Source organism: Leptinotarsa decemlineata, unplaced genomic scaffold (genome assembly GCF_025532065.1).
Source record: "Leptinotarsa decemlineata unplaced genomic scaffold, Ldec_3_MD MMD2_tig00004307_RagTag_RagTag, whole genome shotgun sequence".
Classification (NCBI taxonomy): Eukaryota; Metazoa; Arthropoda; class Insecta; order Coleoptera; family Chrysomelidae; genus Leptinotarsa; species Leptinotarsa decemlineata.
The window spans coordinates 12123995-12138910 of record NW_027412606.1 but is presented as its reverse complement, the minus strand read 5'-3'; the positions used below and the strand labels follow the sequence as shown (position 1 = coordinate 12138910).

At 36.2% G+C, this 14916-nt stretch overlaps 1 protein-coding gene across 1 annotated transcript in view; it reads left to right on the top strand.

Annotated features, from left to right (window-relative positions):
• The window catches only part of LOC111505240 (glucose dehydrogenase [FAD, quinone]-like), a 49145-nt gene extending 37188 nt beyond the window's left edge, over window positions 1–11957 (top strand). Inside the window, exons 8-9 of the mRNA XM_074179009.1 lie at window positions 6348–6564; window positions 11618–11957. Coding sequence (XP_074035110.1) covers window positions 6348–6564; window positions 11618–11895 — 495 coding nt within the window. The 3' untranslated portion in view covers window positions 11896–11957. The remainder of the gene's footprint in view (window positions 1–6347; window positions 6565–11617) is intronic.
• The last annotated feature ends 2959 nt before the right edge of the window (window positions 11958–14916 follow it).

Genomic DNA, 14916 nt, shown 5'->3' with positions numbered 1-14916 from the left:
CTGTATCTGGTATGTAGAAATAAAATCCCTCGAATACTCAAACGGAATTCTATATGCTGTTTACGGAAATATTTGCAGGAAAATAATTCCAATGAGCAGTCTGTACACGCAAGATATTGAAGGGGGTGCAATAAAATTGAATATGTGTTTCTGATTCTGAAAAGTTGGGCAGTGTATTGTACGAAATGGAATCGTTTGAAAATATGTAGAGTATTCTGAAAAATATTGTGCAGGATCAGGCAATATTGCACAATATCCCGTCAACTGATGTCAACAAGTGGAGAACGTATCAGATGATGGTTTATCAATTGAAAAGAAGTTCATTTCGAAGTTTATTGGAGTTTACCGTGGACTTTCGGATTTCGGAAAATATGCATACAAATTGCGTTAGATAATGAGAGCAATATGACGTACCTATTTAAAAATAATACGAAGAGTATTTGGATTCCGGTAAATTGTTAAAGAATCGAGTTTTGTTATTTCAGTAGTGATCAATAATAATTATAGTTTTTCTGATTACCGAAAAAAAGCATTCGTGAGTCAAGTAATGAAGTGAAAGAACAAAAAAACATTTCAATGTAGCTCTCAGGTGTGTTTGGCAAAATAAATGAAAATGTAAACATCCATTACCAACTACACCATCGGCCCCACTGCCGGTCCCGTTCACCACTCGTCCAGTGACATAAATAAATACCAGACCAGAACCTATGGACCGACAGTTGACAATAAAACACAAAATGCGAACTTCAAACTATTAGATTGACTATATAGAACTATAGAAAGGTAAAGTTGCACCTGTGCAACGTCTTCCATTTAGAAAATTCGTCTCAAGTAACTTCCTATACAGGGTGTAACATAAGTAAGTTGAAATAACAAGTGACATATTCCTGGGACAATTTAAAATGAAAAAGTCTATATGAACTTGTGTTCAAAAATACTTCTTTTCGGAGATATGGGGTGTTGAAATTGAATTTTTTTGTTCGCTTTTTGAAAATAACTCTCGCAAAAAATAAGTTATTTGCAGAAAATTCGGTACCCGGGGTTTTTTTGACGTGGTAAATCATAATTTCGTATTAATTTTCATGTAACACCTAGATGGCGCTGTGTACGCTGTCATTATTAATTTCAAATTGCCCTAACTTTTCTGACAGTAAACTTTTGGGACTTTTCATGAAAAAACCTAATTCCCACACCTTTTCCAAGTAAAAAAGGTACAATGCCTCAACAACGCTGAACGTGATCGTTTTTGAGATATTTACAATTTTCTATATCGATGCATATTACTTAGCTCCTAGGACGCTTAGTGAAGTTGCTGAGAACATTACAAAAACTAAGTATGTCATAAGTTTTTTGCAATTTCAGTTATTTTGATCAAACTTTATACGCAGTATACCCGTACAGACTTTTTCTGAACCGAGCATTATCGAACTGCTTATTGAATCCAAATTAAAAAAAATTGTCAGGTTATTATTCAATTAGAAAGTGCTACATTTCGGTGTTTGTAAAAAAACAATTCGGAGAAGTACTATGTTATTTATTATGAAAATAAACATGTAGGAATTGAACGAAACAACTATTACAACAACTGTTCAAAGTGACGACCCCCAACAGTAATACAAGCTTCTGCTCTCCTCATCAAAGAATTCCGCACCCGTTGAAAAATGCCCGGAGTGTTTCTTATCGTTTCGCAGCAAGATATGTGCATGAAGCAAGAGTGATTACAACAACTATTACAACAACTGTTCAAAGTGACGACCCCCAACAGTAATACAAGCTTCTGCTCTCCTCATCAAAGAATTCCGCACCCGTTGAAAAATGCCCGGAGTGTTTCTTATCGTTTCGCAGCAAGATATGTGCATGAAGCAAGAGTGATTTCGAAGACCAATGTGGAACATCTTCCATAAGTTGGTGAAGCTCGTGTTCCAAAAAATGTAGGTAAGGATCTCAATTCAAAATAAGGGAAGAAAATAGGGCCCAATTAAATAATCCCCAATTATGCCTACCCATACTTTAAAAGAGAATCTGTCTTGGAAATTACTTTGCGTTATCGCATGTGGGTTATTTTCCGCCCAGATGTGGTTGTTATGGAAGTTCATGATACCATTTCTTGAAAAATTAGCCTCATCTGTGAAAAGAATTTTCGATAAAATTTGCGAATGTTGTTCGACTTTTCTTTGAAGCCATTGAGCAAATTCGATACGTGGTTGGAAATCACGTAGCGTAAGTGCCTGGACACGCTGAATATGATAAGGATATAATTGCTGTTCCTTTAAAATTCTGTAAACTGTCATGTGACTCACATTTGAAGTTTGACTAATTTTTCTTGTACTTGTCTCTGGATGTTCACTGATTTCTTCGAGAATCGCCTCCTCCAATTCTACAGTTCTTGTAGTCCGTGGCCGTCCTACTGCAGAATTTGTTTCAAAGCTTCCAGATTCGGAAAGTCGTTGGAAAAGATTCGCAAATTTCGCTGCACAAGAAGTCACGCTGTAGCCCACAAAGTCGCTATGACGACCAAGTATTCGTCTCCGGCTAATTCTAGTGGAGGTGTGAGCGGGTCGTAATAAAGATGTGTTAAGGGTTTGGGCGCCAGGTACCTTTAACCTTCGAATACTCAATCAACTACCAATCACAAAGTACCCAACTAACTGCAGTTTGTCTTCAAAAATGTCGCAATAATAAAAAGAATAAATCTCGCTGGTGAATTAACGCTTCACTAACAAAAATGAGTTCTTTTTCTGATCAATATAAATGGGAAGGGCGCAGAAATTAATGGATGGATAGTTATCAACACTAAAATTGAGATAATAACCGCCGCTAGCTTTGGGCCCGAAGCGAAAGGCGCATAAACTAATGATCTCTTACTATTTAACACCGTTACCGATTAATTTCCGCAAATAACAAATGTGAAATTGAAATGATACAATAAATTTGACAACAAAAAATCAAAGTCTTAACAATAACTCAAAATATTTTATCCCGGTCAAGAGTGATACGGGTAGTACTCTACTTGCGTGACGCCGGTACAGGCGTAATATCTTGAAAATCTCCTCTACTGCAGAAAGTCTATTTCGGTTCCTCTCCTTTCGAATTAATACTTCTGACTCTTCAGCCTTCAACGGTCTTCAGCAGGAAGTGGATAGTCTTCCACGACCGGTAATAGAATGGTATTTCACGTTGGAACGTAAAAAAAACCCTTTAAGAAATAAAGTATCAATCAAAATTCGAAAAGAAAAAAGTCTTGAAATGAGTAGTACCCAACCGTGGGTTGTAACGCAAATTGAAATCAATGAAAACAACAAGAAAATAATTATTTAGATTTGCTTCAATTGTGTTGATCTGGCAACCCCGCGAGACCAAAAATTAATTGAAACTAATGAAACCTACCATAAATTAATTAAATACGAAAATGAAAATAGAACCCGTAGATTTCAGGTTTCTTAGGAAATTTGGCAACATGGCAAAATAATAAATTATCTAGAAGGTGAAATACAATATTAAAAAAATTATTCGAATCGTATTTCAGCTTGTGTGAACACGAAACACGTAGTTATTCATCCCCACCAAATCCCAATAATAATGAATTATAAAAAAATTAAGTCAACGCAAGAAAAACTTAGACGCAGACAAATTTTTTTTCCCAACTATCTTTTACGCTAGAGTTGCATTGTTTGAAAATAAATAATACTTTTGCTACAAATTCTAACAGTATATACCACAAGAAAACTAACTTTTTTTTAATGAAAAAAATTCATCAAATACAAGTTTTGGGACACATCAAACTCAGTAAACGATAAGTTAATTCATTTATGTTTTCATTTAAATGAAAACAAAATATTAGAAACATACCTTGTAGCTGACAAGGGTTTTTATCAGTAGGGGTCAACGAAAATATTCTGGAAACAGATTTTCCTAGTTCCTGGTTTTCTGGACGATCTCAGAGATGATTCGTCGTATCTATCTTTTTGGTGCTATGCCCATCAAGACCGTGATAACGTAGGGTTGTGAAGTTTGAATGATCCTTGGCGAGGAGAATGAAAACCACGTTCAAAGTAATACAATACCCAATATACACAACGTGGACTAATTTTCACTTATTGAAACCTCGGAAAATAATCCTCATAAGGCGCGAATCAAAAACTATCAAATCATGCCTCCTACTTTTTGTATCAAAATCATCATAATCGACTCCCGGTTGATTATATATTATATTATATTGTTCATTGTCATATGTGTGTGTGTATATATGTGTATGTGGATGTATGTATATGCGTATGTATGTGTATATATGCATGTGTGTATATATGTGTGTATATGTATGTGTGTATATGTATGTGTATATGTATATATATATATATATATATATATATATATATATATATATATATATATATATATGTATATATATTGTCAAGTTATTTATTCATGTATTGTGTATTTATTCATGTTTTTACGATATTCGTGTATTCATCTATGTATTGTATACTTATTCATTCATTTATTCATGTTATACTAGGCGATATCACGCACAAGAAACATTTTTTTCGTAAATGTTTCTTTTGTGATGCCTTTGTTTGTTCACCCCTATTCTATAATATTTTTGTTGCGATCATTATGGTGAATAAACTCATTATTATTATTATTATTATAAGAGAAGTCACCAATGACAAATCATCCAATAGGTTTCCAACAAACTTCACTTGCCGCCCCCTCGAAAACAATAATGGCTTTTCAAGGTGACTCCGAATACTTCGCATTTTTTTTTTCAGGTAGGAAAAAAAATCAAACGCATGTCTCTACGTCACTAATGATTGAATGCTAGACCAATCAGAATGGATCACAGGAAAAGTACTTTCGGTTGATTGACAACACCAAATTATGCGATCGGACCTGAATCAACTGAGACACGGATTATACTCAGAAACAATTAAATTCCATTTCTTTGGAGTTATCTAGGTTATTTATCCAATTCAGAAATTATTCCCAGTGGTTATTGCCATAACCACTGTACTCTTTCAATCGATGCTCCCACTAACATTCTCGAAAATTGACCGCTAGATAACGGAACGAGTCTCGACGGAGTGTTTTGAAAATAAATACGATGGTTAACAGAAGATGTCCAAAAATCATTTAAAATCGAGTATCACATTTCTCTTAGAAATATCAGATGAATAATTGAAGAATTGATATGAAGTTTATTACAATGAGAAATAAACTAATTTTCGTATGTGTCTCCAATTAATAATTTAGGGTTCTTAGTGAAGTGAAAATATACCGTAACAACGCGTTGGGGATACTTTTCCTGATAGATGCGTCTGGCCTCGCTTATCATCCGTATCATCCGTTTCAGCATTCGTAAAGTCGGGCATGGTACCAAAAAATTACTTTATAAACTCCGACCTGTGAATTTGTCAATTAATAGTCAAAAATGTGACAGCAAACTTCTATTTTTATAAACCAACTTTCATAACATACTCGATTTAATTTACTTAATTTGCAAGCGGAGAGTGAAAAAATTATTGAAAACAAATTTGGCTATAAAGTAATATGCATCGATATAGAAATTGTACATATCTCGAAAACGATCACAACCAGCGTTATTGAGTAAGTGTACCTTTTTTACTTGGAAAAGGTGTTTTTTCATGAAAAGTTTACTGTCAAAAAAGTTTGGGCAATTTGAAATAAATAATGACAGCGTAATTAATACGAAATTATTATTTCCCACGTCAAAAAAAAAACCCCGGGTACCGAATTTCGTGCAAATAACTTATTTTTCGCAAGAGTTATTTTCAAAAAGTGAACAAAAAATTCAATTTCAACACCCCGTATCTCCGAAACGAAGCATTTTCGGATACAAGTTCATATAGACTTTTTTTCTTGAAATTGTCTCAGGAATACGTCACTTGAATATTTTAAGTACTTATGTTACACCCTGTATATAAAAAAAGCTGAAATTGACTTCATTTGGTCGGGATGACCACCGATAAACCAGTTTCGGAGTACTAGCTTCTCGTCAGTATTGGGAGGGTCATTTCAGACGAAGTGAAACATCTGAATATCCAGAACAAACAAAATTAAAGACCAGTTGAAATTAAGAAATTTGGTTTGATATATCTACTCTCATCAGTTGAAAGATCATCCAACTAAACAAAAATTGGATCAGTATTGAATTAGATATATTATATCAATGTCGATTTGTACAAATTGATAAAATGACTTTGATTTAATCTTACTAGCAGTCATCAACTGCTACCATGAAAGTAGTTGTAAACATGAATACCACAACAACTCTCTACAATAAATTCAGTTTCTTTTCATCCAAATGAAAATTCTATTTCATTGTACAGGTTTTTCCTGTGTTGCTTCATCCAAAATCTAAAGGATACATGGAGTTAAAATCAAGGGATCCTTTAGATCCACCCAAATACTTTGCTAACTATCTATCGGATCCTGAAAATCAAGATGTGAAGACTTTCATAGCAGGAATAAGAGAAATTCAAAGGATTAGCGACAGTCCGTCGATGCAAAGATACGGAGCCAAACTAGTTGATACCAAAATACCTGGTGAGTGTATGGAATATTAAATACACAAATTTGATCAGTTGATATTTCTGACCCACAATTTACTCAATCTTATGTTTTTGATAAATTAGTTAAGGCTGCTGAAAAAGAATCATTCCAACATAAACATTACCTCAATTCATTTCCACCCCCAAGGTAACCGATAATACTCCAACTAATAATAATGATAATAATATAATACAATATAAGCGTGACCTTCCTATAGCCTGGATCGATTATAGGCATTTGATACAATATCGCATGAGCTTATCTTGCATTTGCTCAGATGCCTTGCGGTACTCCACAAAATAGTGAGATGCACTGAACAACTGATAGGTACCACTTTGGCGAACTCGCTTCAACATAACATCTGGTCAAGCAAGAGTCCAAACAGGGTGGGTCACTTTCAGAAGGGGTGTATTTCAGGGTGATTTCCTCAGCCCCCTTCTCTTCTGCATCTCACTATTGTCAATATCCGTTACGCTCAGAAATACTCGAGGGTATAACTGTGGCACCCCCGAAAACTGGAGGCACAAGGTCACCTATTTGTTTTATATGGATGATCTTGAACTTCATGCCTGTGGGGAGAAGGATCTTCATCAGTCCTTGAGAGTGATGGAAGAGTACACGCATGCTATCACTATGCTATGTGCTTTGGTCCATCTCAAAAGAGGACGATGCGGGGACTACGGAGAGGATGGGCAGCTCGTAAATGGAAGCATCCTACACCATTTGCATGCCGGAGAGACGTATACCTATCTCGGGGTGAAACAACGCCACTCACAAGAGGTAATACCGGTGAAAAACTACCTTCGCGGCAAGTATCAGCACAAACTTCGACAGATCTGGTAATCGGAACTGTCGAGAAAGGACAAAGTTGCAGCGACAAATATGCTTGGCGTTCAAATCTTACTCTACTCGTTTGTGGAAGAGAAATGGACTCGGGAGAAGTTGTATCAACTCGACGTAAAGACCCGAGAAATTAGGAATATCTATAGGAGTTTGAAGAATTGGAGTCCTCCTTTTCAGTTGGTTTAGTTTTCGGCACTGAACGAGGTGACCACAACTCTGTCACCGTGTTGGAACCCGTTCAGCAAAAATCTCATATAAAGGCCGCATAGATCAACTCACTTCTGCGGAAACACTAGGATAAGCCAATGCTGTCTTCTTCAATAACATTGGAGACTTTGCTTTTCTCAGGTCAAGTGGACTGAAGTCGGAAACTGAATGGTCCATTATGGCTTGCCAGGATGGTATTTTCAACACCTTCGTCTGCCACAGTCCCGTGATGGGTATAGAGGTTCCTGACATATGGTGCAGGGCCTGCCGCTGGGCACCCAAAACCCTAATGCACTTGCTATCAGCATGTCCAGCATATGCGGTCTCGACCTATATCCATCGACATGACGCGGCCCTAAGAGTGCTATATTACCAGTTACAGCACTCTTACGGTATTGACGAGACATCGGTGTTGCCATACGCCCCAGGGGATATTGAATCCGTTGTGGAGAACGAGAAGTACCGAATTTATTGGAACTATTCGTTCCCCACCCTCAGGCTCATAAAATCTAATAAGCCTGATGTAGTCTTTCTCGACCACCAGAGCAAGACGATATTTGTCGTGGAGTTTTCAGCTCCTAGCGAGACGAATATCGTCCGAGAAGAGGAGAAAAAACGGATAAAGTATCGAGTTTTTCTATCCTATCCAGACAACTCTGTCAAGATGGTTGTTCTGATTATTGAAGTCCTTGGTGGAATGATGCCCTCTCTACTCTCGAATCTTGAAATCATACCGGCCTGCCGCACTAAGGCAGAAATGTTAGCCGGACAGATGCAGAAAGCTGTCATTCTTGACTGACTGCGCTTGCTCAGGGCACATGATTCTCGGACCCAATGATCACTTTTCCCACGGTGTGGAGTGTGGTCGTTGGTTGATAATGCTGGCGCGCCTTCCCGAATGTATCGGGGCTTCGGATGATAGGGCCTGACCAGCGCGTACTCTGGTTTAAAAAAATATTAATGAATGTATTTATTGACAGCAGAAATAACACCATAGAATACAGAGGAAAAATACAAATTTGTCAATGGTATATGAGATTGAACAGAGTTCGTTCTTTCTCTTGTACCTCGCACCAACTATGACTTCTTTTTCTCCAATATACGTCAGCCAGCTAAAGAGGCCAAACATACATTATCAACACCTCCGCCCATGTTGCCGGGATCATGCTACAATAACTTTCGGTATCATAGCATAATTTTTTCGCGATATCACGTGAAATCTTGGATATTCAGAAAGCTAATTTTCATTCTCCTGAGTCAGCCAACCAGAAATCGTATGGAGTATCTGAGCCAGCCTAGAGTTGTATGGGGTTTCTAGGTCAGTAATGAAGCATATGACGTTTTTAGAGCAGCCTGAACTCTCAGAAGTTGAGAAACTTGTGCGAGCTAAGGACTAACGAGGTCTTACCTTTTAACGTGTAATTCCTAACACGGTTGCAGAATCATCCCAGCTTCAACCAGATAAATTCTCTCGAGAAAAATATCTGGTCGAGGCAGGAATCGAACCCACGGCCTTCCGATCGTGATTCGGGCGCACTACCACCGCGGCCAATTCCACAACGTGTGGACTCTGACGTTTTGTTTGCAATTGCGGCATACACTTACTGCGATGCGGTAATATTCGAAGTCATCCCCTTGCTACGTTTTATGCCACAATTTCCCAGAAACATGTTAACCATGACCAGTATCTCCAAAATCATTTTCTGCTAAATTTCATAATTTTGAACGGACTTTAAACAGGCCGTTTCTTTTATCATGTGGTAACATTGCTATATTCTAAACCGTAACAGATACAAAGACGATTAAATGGAAAAAAAGTAACTGTCATCAGGAACAATACAATCGTCGAAGAAAATTTACGCTCTTCTCGAGTTATATGGGGAAAACCAAAAATGCTGTTTTTTGTTTTTATTGAATGGAATTATTATTTCGGAGAATATCAAAAAATGGAGGAAACAAATGTTATTATATTCGAAGTGTACTATGGCGATGTAATAATAAATATTCGATAAATCGTTTCGTGTCAACATTGCCACCATCAACTTTTTTAAATACGGACCTATCTTTTTTATTGCAGATATTGATAAAGCAATAAATTCACAATCCAGGATATATCACATTTGATATTTTCATAGCGTTTCATTTGAAATAACCACCATCATCAGTGACAACAAACAAAAAGAAAAACTATTTATTTTATCATGAACTTTTGGGAAAAATGACACCAATACGGAAAATCAAAGCTACATGGCAATTCACATTAAATACTCGAATTGACGACCTCTTTGTTGAATGCTCATAAGTTGTCGGTCCAGACAATTTCTGTGGTAATTTTCTAGCATGATAGGTGTAATACTGATACATACATCTCTTATTTTTTGTTTCAGATGGTCGATATCTATACTTGGTGTTGAAAAAACTGTATCCTCTATGTATCCCCAGACAAAAAATCTAAAAGAGTAAGATCTGGGATCGAGCTGGCCAGTTAATTGGTCCATTGTTTCCAATCCACTTTCTTGGAAATATTGCATCTAAATGTTCCTTTGCCATTGCTGCATTATGGAAAAGAGCGCCCTCCTGTTGAAAATATTGTATTTCATGGCAGATATCCAGTGGCAATTAATCCAAGTAGCCATCGAATTCATTTAATAAAAAATGACGGATTTTCGTTCCCACAATTCTCAACCAAACATCTATTCCGAACCTTTATTGGAAATTGGTTTCCCAATGTAAATGATCAATTGTATTATTTCACCTAAAATGTATATTTCTGTTAAACCAACCGTTGTTGGTGAATTTTGATTCGTCCGTTCATATTATTTCCAACTTCCCTATTTCTACGTCTCAACTAGTTAGCAAATCGTACTCTTTTCCCGTAATCTCTTTCATTGAGGTGATGAACTTTGCGTATCCTTGAGCATTTATATTTTTTCTTTTTCAAAAAATTCTGGTGGATTTTATAGAAATCCTCATTTCGTGGGCAATGTCTCGTGAAGAAAAATCAAAAATTTAAAAAAAGTTCTCAGGATATTCACTTACCCATAACAATTATTTGATTCCTCACACCTCCAGTTACCACACATTTTCTTGTTTTCTTCCTGTCAAATGCACCATGGTCCTTCAAATTTCTTTCTAATCCTCTTAACATTTGGATGTTCGGAATACAACGATTCGGGTATAGCTCAACATAATTATTCCTTTCCAAAAGAGTATTTTTTCTATTTGACAGTCTGACAGTTCTCAACATATATCAACAACGCATTTATTTTTCCTACCAAAGAAACCAAGCAAAGCCTACGCGTTTAAGATGGTAAATGAATTGATCATACCAAATTATACAACAATTTAATTTTGACCAAAAACTGATATTTTCGTTACTTTCATGATTGAGAATGATAAAAATATTACGAATAATAATTGATTAGGGAGAAATAAGAACGATTACGGCAATACAAAAATTTCCAAAACGAAAAAGTACGAATTTTCATTGTGTTAGGGTACCTACCTGTCGAATTTATTGGGTTGTCCTAATTACATTTTGAAGAAGGACCGTGATATACCCTTGGATTGTGAATTCATGGCTTTATCAATATCTGTAATAAAAAAGACAGGTTCTTATTTCAAAAAAAAGTTGATGGTGGCCATGTTGACACGAAACGTTTTATCGAATGTTTATCAATACATTGTCATATTACACTTCAAATACAATTTCTTTACATTTTTTGATATTTTTCGAAATCAGAATTTCATTCGATAAAAACAAAAAACATCATTTTTTGTTTTCCCCGTATAACTCGAGAAAGGCGAGAGTCCTCGTAAATTTTCTTCGACCATTGTATTGTTCCCGATGACAGTTACCTTTTTTCCCTGTTAATCGTCTTCGTATCTGTAACGGTTTAGAATATAGCAATGTTACCACATGATGAAAGAAACGGCCTATATGAAACGAAGAAGACGATTGCAAATGACTTGTTTTCAAATCATGTTTCATTTTCAGGTTGTGAAGACTACCAGTTCAATAGCGACGAGTATTGGGAATGTTATCTGAGAACCGTTATCGGAGGCGTTTTTCATTATGTTGGTGCTTGTAAGATGGGACCTAAAAATAATGGAGATACTGTGGTAGATTCCCATTTGAGAGTTCATGACCTGAAACAATTACGTGTGGTAGATACAAGTGTTATACCTCTTCCTTTAACGGCTCAGGCTGCTGCTCCGGCATATGCAATTGGGGAAAAAGCTGCAGATGTAATCAAAGCTAATTGGTTTCAATGATCAGTTATTTGAATCTCAATCAAAATTTCAGTTTTATTTCATTAAATGAATATTTTCTGTTATCAGTGCTCTACTTTACCTTACACAGGGTGTCCCTGGACTTCCTCTTTTCCTCTCGGGAATGCATAGATGGGGTCAAAATGTCACCAGTACTTCATATAACTTTTTTTCCTAAAATCCTGCGTTACCAAGTAACGGGCCCTCGAAGTTACAAAATGAAAAATGTTTTTCTTTGATAACTTTTCAAGTGAATATTCAAAATTATCCGAATTTTGGTAATTGACTAAACAAATGAATTCCTTCGATGAGCTTTCATGCAGGAGTCAGTTGTTTTGCTACAAAGTCAGGAACGGACTACCCCCGATGGTCCACACCCCAAAACTTTGAAATGACAGATATTTTTCAATATTTTTCAACAAATTAAGGTTACTTGGACAATTTTATGAATAAAAGTACTCGTGTGGAAAGTCGATCGGAGCAACGAGTCTTGATAAAAATGTAGTTTCACTCGACGACATCAAACCCGCTCGTCCACCATTATTTGAAATGAATAATTATCAAAGCAGAAATAATAATGATAACGTTAATTCAACAACATTTATCCTGAGATGTCTACCATTACCTATTCGAAAATATTAGTTTTTAAGGAAAATGGAAATGATAGGTAAAATGTTCATAACGAATTTTTATAATGCAAACACGTTTAACTAACGAAACTCAAGAGGCTCAAGAGCAAACAGAAATGAAAAATCCGCTACAGAAACTGCTCGATATGACCACCTTCTCTCTCTATACATTTTCTTAGTCTGCGAAGACACCCTCTCTGTACTTGAAATAGCATTCCAGGGTCGTTTCGTATGGCTTCACAATGTAATGTTATTCTATTCAACAATGCATCTCTTGTGTGAATAGGTTTAGCTTTTTAGATGCCCCCACAGAAAGAAATCCAATGGATTTAAATCCGGAGACCGCGATGGCCATGAATATGGCCCACCTCTACCAATCCATCTATTGTGGAAAATATGGTTCAGATGGTCACGCACAATCAAACTAAAATGAGGAGGAGCGCCATCATGCATAAACCACATATCTCTTCGAGTTTGCAATGGAACATGTTCCAAAAGTCCATTCAAATCGTTCTGAATGAACTCCAAATAACGTTCTCCATTCAATCGGTCCTGTAGAACGAATGGTCCTATAAGATGGTTTCCTATGATACCAGCCCAAACATTCACGTTGAATTTCCGTTGGTGTTTGGTTTGCAATATCCCATGGGGATTTTCTTCGGCCCATATATGGAGATTATGAGAGTTGATAACTCCGTCTCTACTGAAACCTGCTTCATCAGTGAATAAAACTCGATTAATAAAAGTCATATCCTCTGGCATATTCCAGTCGTGCTGGAAAATCTTGAGGTGTCATGGCATGTACCTTCTGGATGTGAAATGGGTGGAGCAGTTGTTCCCTAATTATTCTATGAATAGTGGACTTGGATGTATGGAACTGTTCTGATAGATTTCTGATGCTCATTGAAGGATCATCAGCGACGGCTTCCAAAATATTTTCCTCCAATACAACGGTACGTACAGTCCTAGGAACGCCCTCACCACCTCGTTTTGGCAAAACTGTACCTACAATAATATCGAAATAAAACAACGTGCTCAAATTAATTATCAATTATTACATACCTGTCTCCCTCAAGCTGCGATCGACACGCTCGAATGTTTCTCTTGACGGTACCGTTCGATTGGGAAAATGCTCGGAATACAAACGACGAGCTTCTGCAGCATTACAAAATGTTCGTCCATAAAATACATGCATATCTGCATATTCATTGAATGTAAACTGTTCGGCCATATCAAAAAAATTCAAAATATCCTATAGAATATTGACAATACAATGATAGTCATATGACAACGCACCACTCAACAAAACAAAATCGCATTCCAGTTTCTCATTTTTTATCAAAACTTTCTAAAAGGTTTTTTGTCAACATCTGTGAAAGAAATGGAACATAATTATTCCCTGGATATTTTTCACCTGATCATGTGCAGCCGTTTTTGTAGTTCATTCGTTTGCTTTTTATTAGTATAGTAAATATTTTTTCCGATGTGCGTTTTTTCAGCTAAATTTAGATTCGTGTTAAAGAATTTCTCCCATAAAATTATAATTATCAGTGAAACTCCTCAACAGTTTAACTGTGAAGAAGAATTTGAAACATTCGAATGTTGAGTTTCATGAGATTCAGATAACTGATCAACACGAAACATGATTATTCCACAAGTATTATGTACATACAAAATATGGAATGAATTCGATATTTCATAGTAGAGTAAGTAGCTTGTTAGTTTAAAAACACCACGAATCTACAGAACTTGATATTTCTTTTGAAAAAATATCTGCTATCAGATATAGCATATCCATAGTACAGTACCATATAGGTACTGTACTTTTTGTTTACCACTTCATTTTAGCATACTTTGTATTATTCCTGTTATAAATGTTGTTGAATTAACGTTATCATTATTATTTCTGCTTTGATAATTATTCATTTCAAATAATGGTGGACGAGCGGGTTTGATGTCGTCGAGTAGAACTACATTTTTATCAAGACTCGTTGCTCCGATCGACTTTCCACACGAGTACTTTTATTCATAAAATTGTCCAAGTAACCTTATTTTGTTGAAAAATATTGAAAAATATCTGTCATTTCAAAGTTTTGGGGTGTGGACCATCGGGGGTAGTCCGTTCCTGACTTTGTAGCAAAACAACTGACTCCTGCATGAAAGCTCATTGACGGAATTCATTTGTTTAGTCAATTACCAAAATTTGGATGATTTTGAATATTCACTTGAAAAGTTATCAAAGAAAAACATTTTTCATTTTGTAACTTCGAGGGCCCGTAACTTGGTTACGAAGACTTTTAGGAAAAAAAGTTATATGAAGTACTGGTGATATTTTGACCCCATCTATACATTCCCAAGAGGAAAAGAGAAAGTCCAGGGACACCCTGTATATTCT